At 44.6% G+C, this 19480-nt stretch overlaps 1 protein-coding gene across 1 annotated transcript in view; it reads left to right on the plus strand.

The window, feature by feature from the left end:
• LOC115476411 (acyl-coenzyme A synthetase ACSM3, mitochondrial-like) overlaps positions 1 to 19480 on the plus strand; it is a 64934-nt gene that overhangs the window by 24267 nt on the left and 21187 nt on the right. Inside the window, 3 exon segments of the mRNA XM_030212781.1 lie at positions 3532 to 3675; positions 9380 to 9536; positions 13487 to 13566. Coding sequence (XP_030068641.1) covers positions 3532 to 3675; positions 9380 to 9536; positions 13487 to 13566 — 381 coding nt within the window.

A 19480-nucleotide genomic window follows, 5' to 3' on the forward strand; every position in this document is an offset into this window, starting at 1 on the left:
CCATGGCAATTTCCATCCCCGCAGGAATCCATAAGTAGTATATAAGTATTGCCATAATGGGAAAGACCAAAGGTCCATCAAGCCCAGCATCCTGTTTCCAACAGTGGCCAATCCAGGTCACAAATACCTGGCAAGATCCCAAAAAAGTACAACACATTTTATACTGCTTATCCCAGAAGTAGTGGATTTTCCCCAAGTCCATTTAATAATGGTCTATGGACTTTTCCTTTAGGAAGCCGTCCAAACCTTTTTAAAATTCCGCTAAGCTAACTGCCTTTACCACATTTTCTGGCAACGAATCCCAGAGTTTAATTACACGTTGAGTGAAGAAAAATTTTCTCTGATTCGTTATAAATTTACTACATTGTAGCTTCATCGCATGCCCCCTAGTCCTAGTATTTTTGGAAAGCGTAAACAGACGCTTCACATCTACCCGTTCAACTCCACTCATTATTTTATAGACCTGTATCATATCTCCCCTCAGCCGCCTTTTCTCCAAGCTGAAGAGCCCTAGCCACTTTAGCCTTTCCTCATAGGGAAGTCGTCCCATCCCCTTTATCATTTCCGTTGCCTTCTCTACACCTTTTCTAATTCCACTATATCTTTTTTGAGATGCGGCGACCAGAATTGAACACAATATTCGAGGTGCGGTCACACCATGGAGCGATACAAAGGCATTATAACATCCTCAGTTTTGTTTTCCATTCCTTTCCTAATAATACCTAACTTTCTATTTGCTTTCTTAGCCGTAGCAGCACACTGAAGGTTTCAACGTATCATCAACGACGACACCTAGATCCATTTCTTGGTCGGTGACTCCTAACATGGAACCTTGCATGACGTAGCTATAATTCGGGTTCCTCTTTCCCACATGCATCACTTTGCACTTGCTCACATTAAATGTCATCTGCCATTTAGACACCCAGTCTCCCAGTCTCGTAAGATACTCTTGTAATTTTTCACAATCCTCCCGCGATCTAATGACTTTGAATAACTTTGTGTCATCAGCAGATTTAATTACCTCACTAGTTACTCCCATCTCTAGGTCATTTATAAACATGGCAACTTCTTCCATACTCGCAGGAATCCTGTAGGTTCCACGGGATTCCTGCAATCCCCATTTCCGTGCAACTGTCTATAACAAACGCTATATAATTTTCTCTCATGTAAGCTGTATAAATCTGTGGTCAATAAGATGTCTGCCTTTTTTTCTGTGAAGCGGAGTTTGCCCAACTCTGTAAATCAGCAAGGTAAGGTCAGACAGTATTTCAGTATAATCTTATCTTAAAATTCCACTTGCAAGCACAGTAACAGGAAGGGGTAAAGAAGGAGGTTAAACAGGCCCTAGGGCTATTCTCTGCAAAGATTTATGGTTGGAGGTTGTGAGACTGGTTTTGCTGGAACAAGTAAATCAAATGTTGCTTTTAGATGAGGGGCCCATCAACTGAGACAGCAGACTGAGAATTGTCACGTACACATAGTTAGAAATAAGGTATAAAAGGAATAGTTTATCACTACATAACCAGGAATCTTTCTAGCTCTGCATAGCGCTTTTTTGCTCCAGGCTGATAAATTCCTCCACAGGAACGTAGAAAGGAAAAAAGACTATTTGTACGTACTATTTATGAATTGTAATTGGCAAAGCAGCAATTAGATGTCTGTTTTCCTATTAGTAATAAATAAGCTTCTATGATAAATTTATGATTGGCTAATGGTATATCTCTGCCTGTGTTCTTTAATACAAATTATTTTATCCAGGGAATATATGTCTGAAAGTTTAGCCTTGCATCTTGCAGCCTGTCTGATAAGGATTCAAAGGTATAAGGCTAAACACAGCCAAGAAGTTTTTCTCCAAGCTAGTGGCATAGCCAAGGGTGGGCTTGGGTGGGCCCAGGCCCACCCACTTTGAGCTCAGGCCCACCAGTAGCAGCACACCTATGATGTGGCCGGCAGAGATTCCCAAGCTGAAAACTCCCAACAACTGTCCCTCCCGCATACCTTATAAATAGCAGATCTTCGCCTGCAGGAAGCAGAGATTGATACATACTGCTTACACCAGCCCCAAAGCCTTCCCTCTGACATATTCCCGCCTAAGCAGAAACAGGAAGCTGCATCAGTGGGAAGGATGTGGGGCCTACATGAGTAGTGTGTATTAGTTGCGCCTCACTGAGAATCTGAAATTTAAAAGGTGTGCAGGAGAGGAGGGACATTTGAGAGACCATATGGCATGCAGGCGAGAAGAGAGACCAAGAGGGGCATAATCGACCAGAAACGCCTATCTCCATGGGCGTTAATCTCCGAGAACGGGTCCGTGAAGGGGCGGAGTGAACCGTATTTTTTAAAAAAAATAGACGCCCATGCTTTATTCGCCAAGGTGTGAGCTGGGCGTTTTTGCTTTTCACCGATAATGGAAAATGAAATCGCCCAGCTCAAAAACGAATAAATGCAAGGCATTTGTTCGTGGGAGGGGCCAGGATTCATAGTGCACTGGTCCCCCTCACATGCCAGGACACCAACCGGGCACCCTAGGGGGCACTTTTACAAAAACAAAAAAAAAGGTAAAAGAGCTCCCAGGTGCATAGCACCCTTCCCTTGGGTGTTGAGCCCCCCAAATCCCCCTCAAAACCCACTGCCCACAAGTCTACACCAGTACTATAGCCCTAAGCGGTGAAGGGGGGCACCTACATGTGGGTACAGGGGGTTTGGGGGGGGGTTGGACGACTAGTAGCATTAAGCAGCACAATTGTAACAGGTAGGGGGGGGATGGGCCTGGGTCCACCTGCCTGACGTCCACTGCACCCCCTAACAACTGTTCCAGGGACCTGCATACTGCTGCTTGGGAGGAGGGTATGACATTTGAGGGTGAAAGTAAAAAGTTGTGAAACATCATTTGTTGTGGTGGGAGGGGGTTAGTGACCACTGGGGGAGTCAGGGGAGGTCATCCCCGACTCCCTCTGGGGGTCATCTGGTCATTTAGGGCACTTTTTGGGGCCTTATTCGTCAAAAAACAGGGTCCAGGAAAAGTGCCCTAAATTCTAGCTACAAACGCATCCATTATCGGCGAAGGGCGCCCATCTCTGTTCGGGTGATAACCACGCCCCAGTTCCGCCTTCACCACGCCTCCGACACTCCCCCGTCAACTTTGTCCGCATCCGCGACGGAGTGCAGTTGAAAGCGTCCAAAGTTCGGCTTTCGATTATGCCGCTTTATTTGTTTTTGTGAGAAGAACGCCCATCTCCCGATTTAGGTCGGAACTTGGGCGTTATTCTCGTTCGATTATAAGCAGGCTAATCACCTATGGGATGGGGTGGGGTTCTTCTGCCCACCCATCTTGGGCCCAGGCCCACCCAAAATTGGGTGTCTGGCTACGCCCCTGCTCCAAGCAAGGAGAACTTCTTTAAGGCTGAAGTGTAGTCCCCTCCCGAGGGCAGGGGTCAGAATTACAAAGCTTAAATTATTTTAGACAGATTTAGGACTTTGTGACTTCAGTCTGAATCTTTTAATCATGGTTCTATTAAATATATCTTAAAGAGCCGCACCTGCAGACCACAAATGTGTGAAGACAAAGAGTGAAGAGCCGATGAGCATCTTCTTTACCAGTGGAACCACAGGCTATCCAAAGATGGTGGAGCATTCTCATTGCAGTTATGGTATTGGGCACACCATAACCGGAAGGTGCGGAATAAAAACGGGTCTCAAATCTCTGTCTGCCTGTTGCTCTCCTAGGCCAAGTGCAGAAGCTAGAGCATGTAATCTTTCTCTGTTACATGCAGATATATCTCTTGCATATTCATTGTGCTTATTCTGAAAGTCAGACTGATCAAAAAGTACTGGTTTACAGCTTAGCAGAGTTATTTTAATAGTATTTTGTCATCTAATTTACTCTTGCAAAGAGATTCCCAGTAGGTTCTCATTCAATAATCCGCTGAGACAAGGCAGGATCTCCTAGTCTGTGTGGAATATAAATGGTTGTAAATAAACTGTATTCTCCCCCAGTGGTTTTTATTTTAAGACCCTATAGCAGTGGTTCCCAGACCTGGTCCTGGAGCACCCCCACACGTCAGGTTTTCAAGATACCCACAATGAATATTCATGAGAAAGATTTGCACGCACTTCCTCCACTGCGTGCAAATCTATCTCATGAATATTCATTGTGGATATACTGAAAACCTGACTGGCTGGGGTGCCTCCAGGACCAGGTTTTGGAACCACTGTCCTATAGCGCAGTGCTTCTCAACCCAGTCCTCGGGACACACCCAGCCAGTCAGATTTTCAAGATACCCACAATAAGGGGGGAATTCCTCAAACAGCATTATGGCCTTAAAGCGCATACAGGGGCCTTTTTAATGCAACCTGGGTTTACTGCACACTAATCTGGAGCTACCGCTGGGCCAACGCGGGTGCCAGCAGTAGTTCCAGCCAGTGGTGTTCCTTGGTCGGCTTCCACCTGGGGCGGATCACCGCTGTGCACCCCCCCCCCCCGTGTGTAGCGTCTCCTCCCCTGGATGCAGTGTCATCCCCCCCCTGGTGCATTGCCTCAAAACACCCCCCCCTCCACACCTGGGTGCATTGTTCTTACCTGCTGGGGTGCTGGGAGCAGCCACGCGGCTGTCGGCTCCGTCGATTCCCTGCTCCCTCTGCCCTAGAACAGGAAGTAACATTAGAGGGAGCAGGGAACCCGCGGAGCTGACAGCCATGTGGCTGTTCCCTGCACCCCCCCCCCCCGCAGCGTGCACCTGGGGCGGACCACCCCCGCTGCCCCACCCTCGGTGCGCCACTGGTTCCAGCCCCAGTATGTGCCATTTCCCACGCTAGGGCAAATTGGCCTGTATTTTTTAGAGCAGCGCTAACCTGGCGGTAATTGGGCAGCACTGTGTTCTATCCGGTTAGCGCGGGAGCCCTTACCACCACCTCAGTGGATGGCAGTTAGTGCTCCCCCTCCCTCCGCATGGCCACGTAATAAGAGCAATCTTACCGCATGGCCATGTCTTTTTTTTCGGCCTTTTGACCTGCTTCAGTAAAAAGGGCCTAATCGCACGGCAAAAATGGCCCCTGCCGCTAGCTCAGGGCCATTTTTTCTGCAGCCCTTTGGTCTGTCCAAGTGTGGCAATACTTATGTACTTATGACCCTTAAGGGACTTGGCGCACACTGAATGTCCAAGGCCTTTCTATATGTATGAGCTTTTAGTATTTAGCGAGCGTTAAGGCCATGATACCCCATGATGAATTCTCCCCTAATATTTATTTATTTAATTTATTTATTGGGATTTATTAACTGCCCTTATGGAGTGGAGGAATGGCCTAGTGGTTAGAGTGGTGGACTTTGGTCCTGGGGAACTGGGTTCAATTCCCACTTCAGGCACAGGCAGCTCCTTGTGACTCTGGGCAAGTCACTTAACCCTCCATTGCCCCATGTAAGCCGCATTGAGCCTGCCATGAGTGGGAAAGCGCGGGGTACAAATGTAACAAAAATAAAATACATACTATTGGAGATTCTACATGGAATGTTGCTACAATTCGAGATTCTACATGGAATGTTGCTAGCAACATTCCATGTAGAAGGCTGCGCAGGCTTCTGTTTCTGTGAGTCTGACGTCCTGCACGTACGTGCAGGACGTCAGACTCACAGAAGCAGAAGCCTGTGCAGCCACATTGGTGATCTGCAAGGGCCGACTTCTACATGGAATGTTGCTAGTGGAACAGCAACATTCCATGTAGAATCTCAAATAGTAGCAACAGGTGGAGGAGTGGCCTAGTGGTTAGGGTGGTGGACTTTGGTCCTGGGGAACTGGGTTCAATTCCCACTTCAGGCACAGGCAGCTCCTTGTGATTCTAGGCAAGTCACTTAACCCTCCACTGCCCCAGGTACAAACAAGTACCTGTATATAATATGTAAGCCGCATTGAGCCTGCCATGAGTGGGAAAGCGCAGGGTACAAATGTAATAAAAAAAAAAATCACCCAAGGTGTTGTACTTCAGGTACAATTTAACATAAAGCTTACAATTTTGTTAACAGCATAACAATAGTAAAATAACCAAGAATAAACATAAATGCAGTAAACTTGAAAACAGTAAATTGAAACCTAATAATGGAACTACCGTGAAACAGTATCAAAAATATACACATTTAACGGCACTGGAATTCAAATACATGCACTGCCTTCTTGGTCTGCAAAACTATTTCATGCATATTTATTATGGATATCTTGAAAAACCTGACTGGCTGGGTGTACCCCTAGGTCTGGGTTGAGAAACACTTCTATGGTAAAGATAAAGCTTTCTTTATGCATTTATAATGTAATCAGTGATGCTAAGAAATGCAAGCAGAGCATGCTGCAATCTGTGCTGTCTTTTCTCCCAGTGACTCTATGAACAGTCAGGTATTGGGGCCAAAGCTGGTTGTGCACTGAAGGCTTCCCCCCCCCCCCCTTACTTTATTCTAGGGGCAAAACAGTACAGAGAAACTTATCAGAAAGAAAGGATAGGCCAATTAGTTTATTCTTTTCCAAATCCAGGCCATAAATCTTGTACATCAGTGATATTTTGAGCTTACTTACTGTGGCCATATCCATGGAGCATACAGTCAGGCTGGAGGCAGCTCAGAGAAAGCAGCCTGAAAACCATTTGATAGGAAATATAAGGACCTAGAGATAAGTGTCCTAGTGGAGAGGAGATCAGGAGTGAAACTAGGCAGACAGTCCTGCTTATAATCGAACGAGAAAAACGCCCAAGTTCCGACCTAAATCGGGAGATGGGCGTTTATCTCACAAAAACGAATAACGCGGTATAATCAAAAGCTGAATTTGGACGCTTTCAACTGCACTCCGTCGCGGATGCGGACAAAGTTGACGGGGGCGTGTCGAAGGCGTGTCGAAGGCGGAACTGGGGCGTGGTTATCGGGCGAACAGAGATGGGCGCCCTTTCGCCGATAATGGAAGAAAAATATGCGATTTCAGCGAGAATTTAGGCCACTTTTCCTGGACCCTGTTTTTCCACGAATAAGGCCCCAAAAAGTGCCCTAAATGACCAGATGACCACTGGAGGGAATCGGGGATGACCTCCCCTGACTTCCCCAGTGGTCACAAACCCCCTCCCAGCACAAAAAATGATGTTTCACAACTGTTTATTTTCACCCTCAAATGTCATACCCACCTCCCTGGCAGCAGTATGCAGGTTACTGGAGCACTTATTAGGGGGTGCAGTGGACTTCAGGCAGGTGGACCCAGGCCCATCCCCCCCCTACCTGTTACAATTGTGCTGCTTAATGCGTTAGTCGTCCAACCCCCCCAAACCCACTGTACCCACATGTAGGTGCCCCCCTTCACCCCTTAGGGCTATAGTAATGGTATAGACTTGTGGGCAGTGGGTTTTGAGGGGGATTTGGGGGGCTCAACACACAAGGGAAGGGTGCTATGCACCTGGGAGCTCTTTTACCTTTTTTTTTTGTTTTGTAAAAGTGCCCCCTAGGGTGCCCGGTTAGTGTTCTGGCATGTGAGGGGGACTAGTGCACTACGAATCATGGCCCCTCCCACGAACAAATGCCTTGGATTTATTCGTTTTTGAGCTGGGCGCTTTCATTTTCCAATATCACTGAATAACAAAAACGCCCAGCTCACAAATTAGCGAATAACATATGGGCGTCTATTTTTTTCAAAAATACGGTTGGGTCCGCCCCTTCACGGACCCGTTCTCGGAGATAAACGCCCATGGAGATAGGCGTTTTCGTTCAATTATGCCCCTCTAAATGGACTTTATCTACTGTTATATTTTCTGTTTCTGTGATATGATAGAGGCAGCCGGATAGCTCAAATATCATTTGTACATAATACATATTGCAGTGTACAATCAATTAAAACAGGTTATAAATCAAGTGTCAGGATGCAGATATTTTTTGGGAGAAAAGAATACTCTGTTTTTTTAGAAGAGGAGATCAACGTATAAAGCTCCAGAGGGGTAGATGGAAGGATATCTGTTTCTGTAGGAAAGGTATGGAAAACAGGTGTGAGGATGTTATAATGCCGTTGTATCGCTCCATGGTGCGACCGCACCTTGAGTATTGTGTTCAATTCTGGTCGCCGCATCTCAAGAAAGATATAGTAGAATTGGAAAAGGTGCAGCGAAGGGCGACTAAAATGATAGCGGGGATGGGACGACTTCCCTATGAAGAAAGACTAAGGAGGCTAGTGCTATACAGCTTGGAGAAGAGACGGCTGAGGGGAGACATGATAGAGGTATATAAAATAATGAGTGGAGTGGAACAGGTGGATGTGAAGCGTCTGTTCACGCTTTCCAAAAATACTAGGACTAGGGGGCATGCGATGAAACTACAGTATAGTAAATTTAAAACAAATCGGAGAAATTTTTCTTCACCCAACGTGTAATTAAACTCTGGAATTCGTTGCCGGAGAAAGTGGTGAAGGCGGTTAGCTTAGCAGAGTTTAAAAAGGGGTGGACGGATTCCTAAAGGACAAGTCCATAAACCGCTACTAAACGGACTTGGAAAAATCCACAATTCCAGGAATAACATGTATAGAATGTTTGTACGTTTGGGAAGCTTGCCAGGTGCCCTTGGCCTGGATTGGCCGCTGTCGTGGACAGGATGCTGGGCTCGATGGACCCTTGGTCTTTTCCCAGTATGGCATTACTTATGTACTTACTGTATGTACTTATGTAAGGAAAGGCTGGTGCATATGTGGCGGTATGGAAACAGAAAGACCGGATTCACAGAGAATTCCTCGGTGTGAAAAAGTGGGGAGGAACCAGAGACGAACTGCAGCCTACGGCATGCAACATGATTGAGATGAAAACAGTAACGGAATTCAAACATGCGTGGGATATACATAAAGGAATCCTGTGCAGAAGGAATGGATCCTCAGGAGCTTAGCCGAAATTGGGTGGCGGAGCCGGTGTGGGGGAAGAGGGGTTGGTGGTTGGGAAGTGAGGATAGTGGTGGGCAGACTTATACGTCTGTGCCAAAGCCAGTGGTGGGAGGCGGGACTGGTGGTGGGGAGGCGGGGAATAGTGCTGGGCAGACTTATATGGTCTGTGCCAGAGCCGGTGGTGGGAGGCAGGGCTGGTGGTTGGGAGGAGGGGATAGTGCTGGGCAGACTTATATGGTCTGAGCCCTGAAAAAGACAGGTACAAATCAAGGTAAGGTATACACATATGAGTTTATCTTGTTGGGCAGACTGGATGGACCGTGCAGGTCTTTTTCTGCCGTCATCTACTATGTTACTATGATATGTTACTATTGAAATGGGCATCAAAGGATCCTTATTTTCTATGTTTTTATGTAGCATTTTGTTGTATTTGTTTAACTTTCTGATTTTTTTCATTTAGCTTTCTCTTATAATGACTGCCCTTTTATCTGCATTATCAGGTACTGGTTGGATTTAACCCCTTCAGACATAATGTGGAATACCTCAGACACAGGCTGGGCAAAGTCTGCCTGGAGTTGTGTGTTTGCGCCATGGATTCAGGGATCCTGTGTCTTTGTTCATGGCATGCCACGATTTGAGGCAACAACTATGCTAGAAGTAAGATTCAATCCAATGAGTCTAAAATATGAAATATTTCTGCACCATGCTTAGGTACAGAATCATCAGTTAATTGCCGTATGTACACGCAAGAAAATGTTTTTGTAAAGTTGTAAACCCATGATACTGAAAAACAGGGATTCTCATATGCAACTCAGAGCTCAAGTGAAATTTTATAATTTTGAGATTCGATAAACTTAGAGAATTTTTTTCTACAAAAAAGGAAAGCCTTCAAAATAATTAAAATATAAACTAAAAGTTTTTTTTTAATAAAATTATTGACTTCCCAGCGTAAATTGCTCTTCAGAGCAGTTCCAGTAAATTCTCAAAAGTCAAACATGGTCTTTGTTTTGGCATGAATGCCTACCTCAGAGGATGCAGAGCCTCGGTGGCATAAATTCTGTCCAAGTAGCTCCAGGGAAGGCCAGAGCCCACTTAAAGCTACTTCTATATCATCTAAGGTGGATTCTCTGTACTCTAGGGGGCCCTTTCTGATATTTTGCTTTTGCTACTACATAATCTTAAAGTTTTTCTTCTCAGGATTGTGATTTTTTGTTTCTTGTGGTTTGAGTTTACAGTTTTAGAAAAGAAATATTTCAGACCACTTGTACAAATGTTTGAATTTTAACAGCATTTTTGCTTTCATTTGATTGATGATTCATCAAAATTATGCTGCTTATTTGCAATCTCAGAGACATTCAGAAGGTTATGTAACTACAAGAAGTATACAAGCAAAAAACCTGTACCCCTGTTTATTAAGCCGTATGGCAAAGTGAATGGGCTGTGTTGGCATTAGCGCATGGCAGCCACTAGTGTGTCTTAGTAAACAGAGGGGCTGGTTTGATAAATAAACTTGACTTTGCTCCCTGGGTTGCTGGGTCTGAGGATGCAGGAGCTTCGGTGGGGGGGGGAGGGGGGCAGAGAGTTCTGGTTGTTGCTCAACAGTGACATCTACTGGCTAGAGCCCATGTGCATATAGAATGGCTTCCAGAGGGTGCCATTGTCTATGGCCCCTGATCAAGGACTGTAACTGCAATGACTGGGATAGGAGAGGGTTATAAAAATGAGGAAAACGGTAGCCAATAGAAGCTGCTTCCGATTAACTACAGGCCCAAAGGAGCAGAAGAAAACTTCCAGGCAAAAAAAGTTGTAGATAGGTCATAGAAGTAAGAATTAAGAAATACAGATTGCTGTATTTTACAACCGAATCTGCTGACATAGAGCCTGTTCTAAAATACAGAGAAATGGATGTTTATGCATTGGGTACGTTCAGTATAGTGGTCTATTAAAAAAATGTATAGAATAAAGATTTTTAGAAAGCTGGCACATAACCAGTTATGTTTCTAAGATCGCAAAGATAACTGGTTTTATGTGTCGACATGTAATCGGTTATCTTTGTGATCTTTGAAACATAACTGGTTATCTTCCCGATGTTGTCACAGTGACTTATTTACTTTGCTAGTTTGGCATTGGGGGGCGGGGGGGAGGGGAACAAAAACAACTGAGAAATTAGGCGACAACATCTAATAATGAATCAATAGGATATTAGCAGTTTAATAAAAGGTGGGCATTCTAAAATCATGTGTCAGGGTTGCTAGAAGGCTCAGGAAAATACATCTGATGAGTAGAGGACAGCAAGGAGGGGAACAAAACAGTGAAAGTCCAGCCACTTAAGAAAGAAGTGAACCATTAGAAAACAGTACCAGATGTACCTGTATTAGCCAGTCGTGGAAGCTAAAGAGAATGACCAACAAGATGAAAAGCAGCTGATGGATCAAGTGAAACTAGTAGAACTATCGTACCATTGTCAAGTGCAGAGTGAAGGCCACTAAGTAGAGCTGTTATAATTGTCTCTGTACTATGCCTTAACTGACAACTGGACTGGTGGGGTTGTAGAATGTTAACCTGATTGACATGCTGGAATAGCTGTTGGAAGACAATTCTGCCTGCAAATTTGGATATAAAACATGGATTGGAGTCTGGAAGATAATTAGATGCTAGTGTAGGGTCTGAAGAAGGCAGCTTAAGTATTGGGCATACCAGGGCATGTTTCCAAGATGTTGGGAAGTCTCCACTGGAGAGGTTTTTGTTCATTAACAGCCTGGCCAAAGGAAGGAGACCATGATGAGGCATGGCAATCAAGATGGAACTGGGTCTAAATAACACGTGACGTGCTGCATGTACCATTTTAGCAAAGGCTATGTAAGGAGTAAGGGGGGTTTATGTCTTAATGCCTCCAGTGGTCATTTGTGGGCTCATTTTCGAAAGAGAAGGACGTCCATCTTTTGACATAAATTGGAAGATGGACGCCCTTCTCCTAGGGATGTCCAAATCGGTATAATTGAAACCCAATTTAGGACGTCTCCAACTGCAGTCCGTCGCGAGGACGGCCAAAGTTCAAGGGGGCGTGTCAGAGGCGTAGCAAAGGTGGGACCTGGACGTGCCTAACATTTGGACGTCCTTGACCCATAATCGAAAAAAACAAGGACGTCCCTGACGAACACTTGGATGTTTTCACCCAGACCTCTTTTTCGTATGACTAAGGCACAAAAAGGTGCCCGAAATGACCAGATGACCACTGGAGAGAATCGGGGATGACCCCCCGTTACTCCCTCAGTGGTCACTAACCCCCTCCCACCCTCAAAAAACATCTTTAAAAATATGTCGTGCCAGCTTCTATGCCAGCCTCAGATGTCATACTCATGTCCATGACAGCGCATGCAAGTCCCAGGAGCAGTTTTATTGGGTACTGCAGTGCACTTCAGACAGGCGGACCCAGGCCCATAACCCCCTACCTGTTACATTTGTGGAGGAAACAGCGAGTCCTCCAAAACCCACCACCGACCCACTGTACCCACATCTAGGTGCCCCCCTTCACCCGTAAGGGCTATGGTAGTGGTGTACAGTTGTGGTTAGTGGATTTTGGGGGGCTCAGCACACAAGGTAAGGGAGCTATGTTCCTGGGAGCAATTTATGAAGTCCACTGCAGTGCCCCCTAGGGTGCCCAGTTGGTGTCCTGGCATGTCAGGGGGACCAGTGCACTACAAATGCTGGCTCCTCCCATGCCCAAATGGCTTGCATTAGGATGTTTTTGACAGGGACGTTTTTGGTTTCGAAAATTGCCAAAAGTCAGAAACGTCCATGTCTAGAGATGTCCAAATCTAGGGATGTCCAAATTTAAGGATTTAGACGTCTTTGACGGTATTTTTGAAACGAAAGATGGACGTCCATCTTGTTTCGAAAATATGGGTTTCCGTGCCCCTGGATTTCGCTGTTTTGCAAGGATGTCCAAATCACAACTTGGACGTCCCTTTTGAAAATGCCTCTCTTGGTCACTTAGGGCACCTTTTGGTCACTTAGTCGTTATTGAAACAGGTCTAGTCAAAAAGTCTTAATTTTGGTCCTAGACGTTTCCATTTTGTTCCATTATTGCAGAAGGACAATTGTATTTTGGTGCCGTCTATATCCTGCCTAAAAGCACACCACCTTGAAATTTGGACGAACTGTGGAGCAAAACATCTAACATCAGGGTGTTGAAAATTGTAACTTGGATGTTTTTGAGAGGAAATCGTCCTTCTGCCACCTTATAACATTTTGTGGGCGTTTTTTTTATTTTGAAAATGAGCCCCTTAGTTTGTCATGGAGTCTAAAATCTTGCCCATTCCATAATTCATGAGCTAAACAATTCCACCTCACAGGTTCTACTATCAAAAAAGCTTGTGCCTTGGTCACAGCTAATCTAGCCTCAATATAATGCAGAATCTCCAACACCCCATAGATTCCGATCACAGGGACCTAATGGGAATATGAAGTCTAACACTCTAATCAAGCTCATTCCTAAAGGATAACATGCCAAGTCATGGACTAATTTATTTTAAAGCTTTATAGCTTTATTAGCAGGTGAAACATGTTTTCCAATTGTATTATGAGATAGTGTTTTAATATTATAGACTCTCTCCAGATTTCCTGTAACAACATTGTGCTGTGCTCCAACTGTCTATCGAATGTTGGTGCTGCAGGATCTTAGCAGGTAAGCCCTGAATGTTGAAATGATTAACTTAAAATATCCCTATCAATTCCTGCATTCAGTGCAACTTCTTACTGACTACAAATTCATTTGACTGGAAAATGAAAGTTTTTAGTAAACTAAAGTGAAATACTAAAACACAAAGAAATTCTATATAGGTCACCCAAATTTAGGTGCTCAATTTTGCAAGAGGATCTTAAGTAATTAGCTAAATCAGTGATAACAATCAGTAATTGGCATTAACAAGCACTTAATTGGCAGTCATTGCGAGTTACATGTGGATCTGCCCTATGCCGTAACATATGCATTAAATTTTCATAGCGTGCAACTCCAAAGGAGAGCGTGGTCATGGGTGGGTCAGGGCATTCCCAGAATTTCTGCTCTTAACTGCCATTGCTTGGCCGTAAGCATAAACACCAGCCTCTGCCAGGCTGAGCATTCGGTCAACCAGGCAGTGCCCGAAGGTCCAGAGGCTCTGCCCAGTTGCCTGCCGCAGCAGCACATTGCACCAAGAAGGCACCTATTTGTGCCTATTCTATAAGGAAAAGTAAAGTAGGTCCCCACTTTATAGAATACAAACTGAGAATACTGAGTATGTTTTACGTTTATTGTGAATTTGTTGTACTGGTTTGTCTGTTTTTGTTTGTTTACTATTTTATGTGTGTTATTATGTACACCGCCTAGAACTGTGGATAGTGCAGTTAATAAATATTTTAAATAAATAAACGTAACATGCATGTCTCTAAGCGTGACCATACAAAGTGAAGGAATAGCCTAGTGGTTAGAGCAACAGGCTGAATATCTAGGAGTTCCTGGTTCAAATCCCACTGCTGCTCCTTGTGATGTTGGGCAAGTTACCTAACCTTCCATTGTCTCAGGTACAAAATTAGATTGTGAGCTCTCCAGGCATAGGGAAATACCCAGTGTACCTCAGTGGCGTTCCTAGGTTGGCTGCCACCTGTGGCAGATCATCCCCCCCTCCAGCGCATCACCTCCACCCCCAAGCGCATCGCTTTTACCCTCTGGGTTTGCAAAGAGCGGCTGTTGGCTTCGCCGGTTCCCTGCCCCAGAACAGGAAGTGATGTCAGAGGGAGCAGGGAACTGGTGGAGCCGACAGCCGCAAGGCTGCTGTCTGCACCCCCTTGCAGCGTGCACCCGGGGCGGACCACCCCCACCACCCCACTCTTGGTACACCACTGGTGTACCTGAATGTAACTGACCTTGAGCTACCACTGAAAAAGGTGTGAGCAAAATCCAAATAAATAAATAAATAAACCAGCCATAGAGCTAATGTAAATGCTCACACACATATTGTTATAACAGGCATGCAAATTACAGCATTCTATAATTTACATGTATAATTACACACCAGGCTCTGTCCATGTGTACACACCACTTTATAGCAAAGCATATAGCTGGAATACTGCTGCTCCCTGCACCCCCCCCTGTAGCGTGCACCCGGGACGGACTGCCCCCATTGCCCCGTTCTCAGCATGCCACTGGTGTTAAGCCATTAGCGCATGGCTCTAATGCATCTTTCCACATCAGCCCCTGAGCTGGCCAGGGCTGGGTATATGGCAGAGGCAACATTCACAGGACCTGGAGTGGAGAATAGTGGAGTCTCATCCACTGCTGAATGGCGACACCTAATGGTCATACTTATGTACCTTAGGGCTTCTGACTTACGCGCGTATATGTCCACTAGGTGCCATTCAATAAAATGGTGAGTAAGTGCATTAGTGCGTAACTACAAGGAAGTGTACATGTGGGCGGAGCATAGTAGAGGAATGGGCATGTCTGCATCTTACACACATAACCTGAAGAACTCTATAAGTTATGCACATACCATGGAACAGGCAAACACAAGCATTTTATACTTCGTATTGACCTGGCGTAACTGTTCACATCTAACTTCAGGCACATCGATGCCCACTTATGCTAGCATTTTATAATGGCATCTTGGCACACAGATGCAGTTATAAAATTGGCACTCAGCACTTGGCACCCAGTTAAAACTATATCCTCATAGAAATAGGGAAAAGAATTCCCACAAAACTCCTAAATATTTCATTCTTAAAAATGATGAAAGGGAAATATAAAATATTCTTATACTAGTAAAAGAGGCCCGTTTCTGAGCAAATGAAACGGGCGCTAGCAAGGTTTTCGTCGCCAACACCCCCCCCCCCCGGCCAACCCCTTCGTTGTTCTGCCATTGCTCCGCCCCCAACATCATGACGTTTGAGGCGAGGGCGGGGCCTGGAGCGATTTCCTGCCTCCCTCCCTGTCAACCCCTTCGTTGTCCTGCCATAGCTCCGCCCTCGAGGGCGGGGCCCAGAGCCATTTTGGTGGCTTCACCACCACGAACCTTCGAACCTTTTTGAAGGAAGTCAGGGCTTGGCTTCACTGACGTCAGTGTCCTCAGAACGTTGAGGGTGAGTTTTATTATAGTAGATAGGACTTACTTTAATTTTAACAGTTTATAAAACTCAAGAGTTATTACATGTGGGATAGTATTATTTATTTATTTATTTATTTATTGCATTTGTATCCCACATTTTCCCACCTTTTTGCGGGCTCAGTGTGGCTTACAATACGATATGAATGATGGAAATACAATTTGTTACAACTTGGTTATGGATTACATTGTGAAGAGTAATACGAGACAATCAAAGTGTTGTTAAGGAATATAAACACTGGAACCAAACCTTGAAACATTGGAAGGAGACAGCGGGAGGTTAAAAGGGCATTATGTATGGTATACATATTTCTGTGATTAAGGGTATGAGTGAGGTGAGACTACGGGGGATGAGAGTTCAGAAGTGGATGTATTGATGCATTAGTGAACAGTGAGTGTAGTATGCAGATTAAGAATAACCTTACTATCAAGTCAGGAAACTTTTATCCATGCAAGGGTCTATGCAGCTTATCAAACAAAACAAATATATTTTCAAATTCTGGTGTCATCTCAGTAACAGCAGCACAAAATCCCTCTATTGCTAGATACTGTGAAGTAGCACAAAAACCTGCAAAATGCTATTTGGAAACTATGTAGCAAACAGAAAATATGGACAACAGACCTGCAGCACTCCCATTTGGGACTGATGACAGCAGAGTAGTCAAGAAACAGAAATAGGGACCAGTTATGGATTTATTTATTTATTTGTAGCATTTGTATCCCACATTTCCCCACCTATTTGCAGGCTCAATGTGGCTTACATTTGCCTATTGGCGGTTGCCATTTCCGGTTAACAGGATTACAGATGGTATTGCGTTAAGGTGCATACATTCATGGTAACATACATGGAACATTATATATATGGAGCAGATCATGGAAACTCCAAACAGCCCAGAATACAGCAGGCCAGACTCATCTTCGGAAAACCAAAATATGAAAGGGCAAAACCATTACGAGAGAAACTACACTGGCTTCCACTTAAGGAATGCGTCACTTTTAAAGTATGCACCTTAGTCCACAAGATCATTTATGGCGAAGCTCCAGCCTACATGTCCGAGTTGATAGACCTGCCACCCAGAAACGCTAAAAGATCATCCCGAACATGCCTCAACCTCCACTTCCCTAATTGCAAGGGCTTGAAATACAAGACTCTACACGCGTCAACCTTTTCCTACATGAGCACGCAGCTTTGGAATACACTGCCGCGCAACCTAAGAACAATTCACGAACAAGCTTCCTTCCGCAAATTATTGAAGACCCATCTTTTCGAAAAAATTTACGGAAAGAGCCAAAACACATAGAGTCCACACTCACTAATCTTCAATGCGCCATATATCCACTTCTGATTTCTCATCCCCTGTAATCTCACATCACTCATACATTTACTCACAGAAAGATGTACACCATATGTCTTTCCTGCTTATAATCGAACGAGAAAAACGTCCAAGTTCCGACCTAAATCGGGAGATGGACATTTATCTCACAAAAACGAATAACATGGTATAATCGAAAGCCGAACTTGGACGTTTTCAACTGCACTTCATCGCGGAAGCGTACAAAGTTGACGGGGGCGTGTCGGAAGCGTGGTGAAGGCGGGACTGGGGCATGGTTATCACCCGAACAGAGATGGGCGCCTTTCACCGATAATGGAAAAAAAGTATGCGTTTGTAGCTAGAATTTAGGGCACTTTTCCTGGACCCTGTTTTTTCACGAATAAGGCCCCAAAAAGTGCCCTAAATGACCAGATTACCACCAGAGGGAATCGGGGATGACCTCCCCTGACTCCCCCAGTGGTCACTAACCCCCTCCCACCACAAAAAATGATGTTTCACAACTTTTTATTTTCACCCTCAAATGTCATACCCACCTCCCTGGCAGCAGTATGCAGGTCCCTGGAGCAGTTGTTAGGGGGTGCAGTGGACTTCAGGCAGGTGGACCCAGGCCCATCCCCCCCCTACCTGTTACAATTGTGCTGCTTAATGCTTAGTCGTCCAACCCCCCCCCCCAAACCCACTGTACCCACATGTAGGTGCCCCCCTTCACCCCTTAGGGCTATAGTAATGGTGTAGACTTGTGGGCAGTGGGTTTTGAGGGGGATTTGGGGGGCTCAACACACAAGGGAAGGGTGCTATGCACCTGGGAGCTCTTTTACCTTTCTTTTTGTTTTTGTAAAAGTGCCCCCTAGGGTGCCCGGTTGGTGTCCTGGCATGTGAGGGGGACTAGTGCACTACGAATCCTGGCCCCTCCCACGAACAAATGCCTTGGATTTATTCGTTTTTGAGCTGGGCGCTTTCATTTTCCATTATCGCTGAAAAGCAAAAACGCCCAGCTCACAAATTGTCGAATAAAACATGGACGTTTATTTTTTTCGAAAATACGGTTCGGTCCGCCCCTTCACGGACCCGTTCTCAGAGATAAACGCCCATGGAGATAGACGTTTTCGTTCGATTATGCCCCTCTTTGTGTCTTAATTCTGCCCTTTAAGCTTCCCATTGTCTCCTTCCAATGTTTCAATGTCTATGTCCCATTGTTACATTCTTAACGATACTTCGATTGTCTCGCATAACTCTGCACAATGTAATCCATAACCAAGTTGTAACATATTGTATTTCCATTATTCATATCATATTGTAAGCCACACTGAGCCCGCAAAAAGGTGGGAAAATGTGGGATACAAATGCAATAAATAAATAAATAAATAAATAAATAAATAAATAAATAAATATATATATATATATATATATATATATATATATATATATATATATATATATATATATATATATATATATATCATGTGCGTACATATATGGTAAAGAAGAATACATTATGGTATTGCAAGAAGGTTCCTGAGTAATAAATTGGGTTGTAACATACATTTGGTCCTCGGCTATAGAGAGACCCTGTTCGACATAAGGTTTAAAGGGAAACACTGGTTGAGAACCACTGGTATAAAGGATCATGGCACCATAGCCCTTCTGGTTGAGCTGAAAGTTCAAAGGAGCAGGTGGAAACTGCTGGGCCAAATGTTCCACAGACTCTATGGAAAAGTTAAATTCTAACTAAGAATCACAATATTTCTTGAATAAACCACAAGCTTTGTATAAACACTGAGCATGTAATGCATCTGTTGTTCAGAAGTTGAACCCTCAGGGAATTAATGATCGTGGCTTCTAAACATTTTGTTCTCCTGAGAAAACAGAGCCCTGGAAAAGGGATTTCTGATTATTTTGGCTATATCAATATCAGTGTACATTAATCCATAATACAATGCAACGATCCTTTCAGTTGATACCCTGGCAGTTATGGGGAGAAGAGAAGGGGTGGAATGGAGAAGGTAACCTTCTCTTCTGGAGACAAGATGAGAAAGAATGGGTTTAAATTGGGATAATTGAGTGGAGGCAATGGAAGGATCAGATGATTTCACAAGGCCCACTTCAGCCTCAACTTTCTGTGGTTATG

The sequence above is a fragment of the Microcaecilia unicolor genome, chromosome 8 (genome assembly GCF_901765095.1).
Source record: "Microcaecilia unicolor chromosome 8, aMicUni1.1, whole genome shotgun sequence".
Taxonomy (NCBI): Eukaryota; Metazoa; Chordata; class Amphibia; order Gymnophiona; family Siphonopidae; genus Microcaecilia; species Microcaecilia unicolor.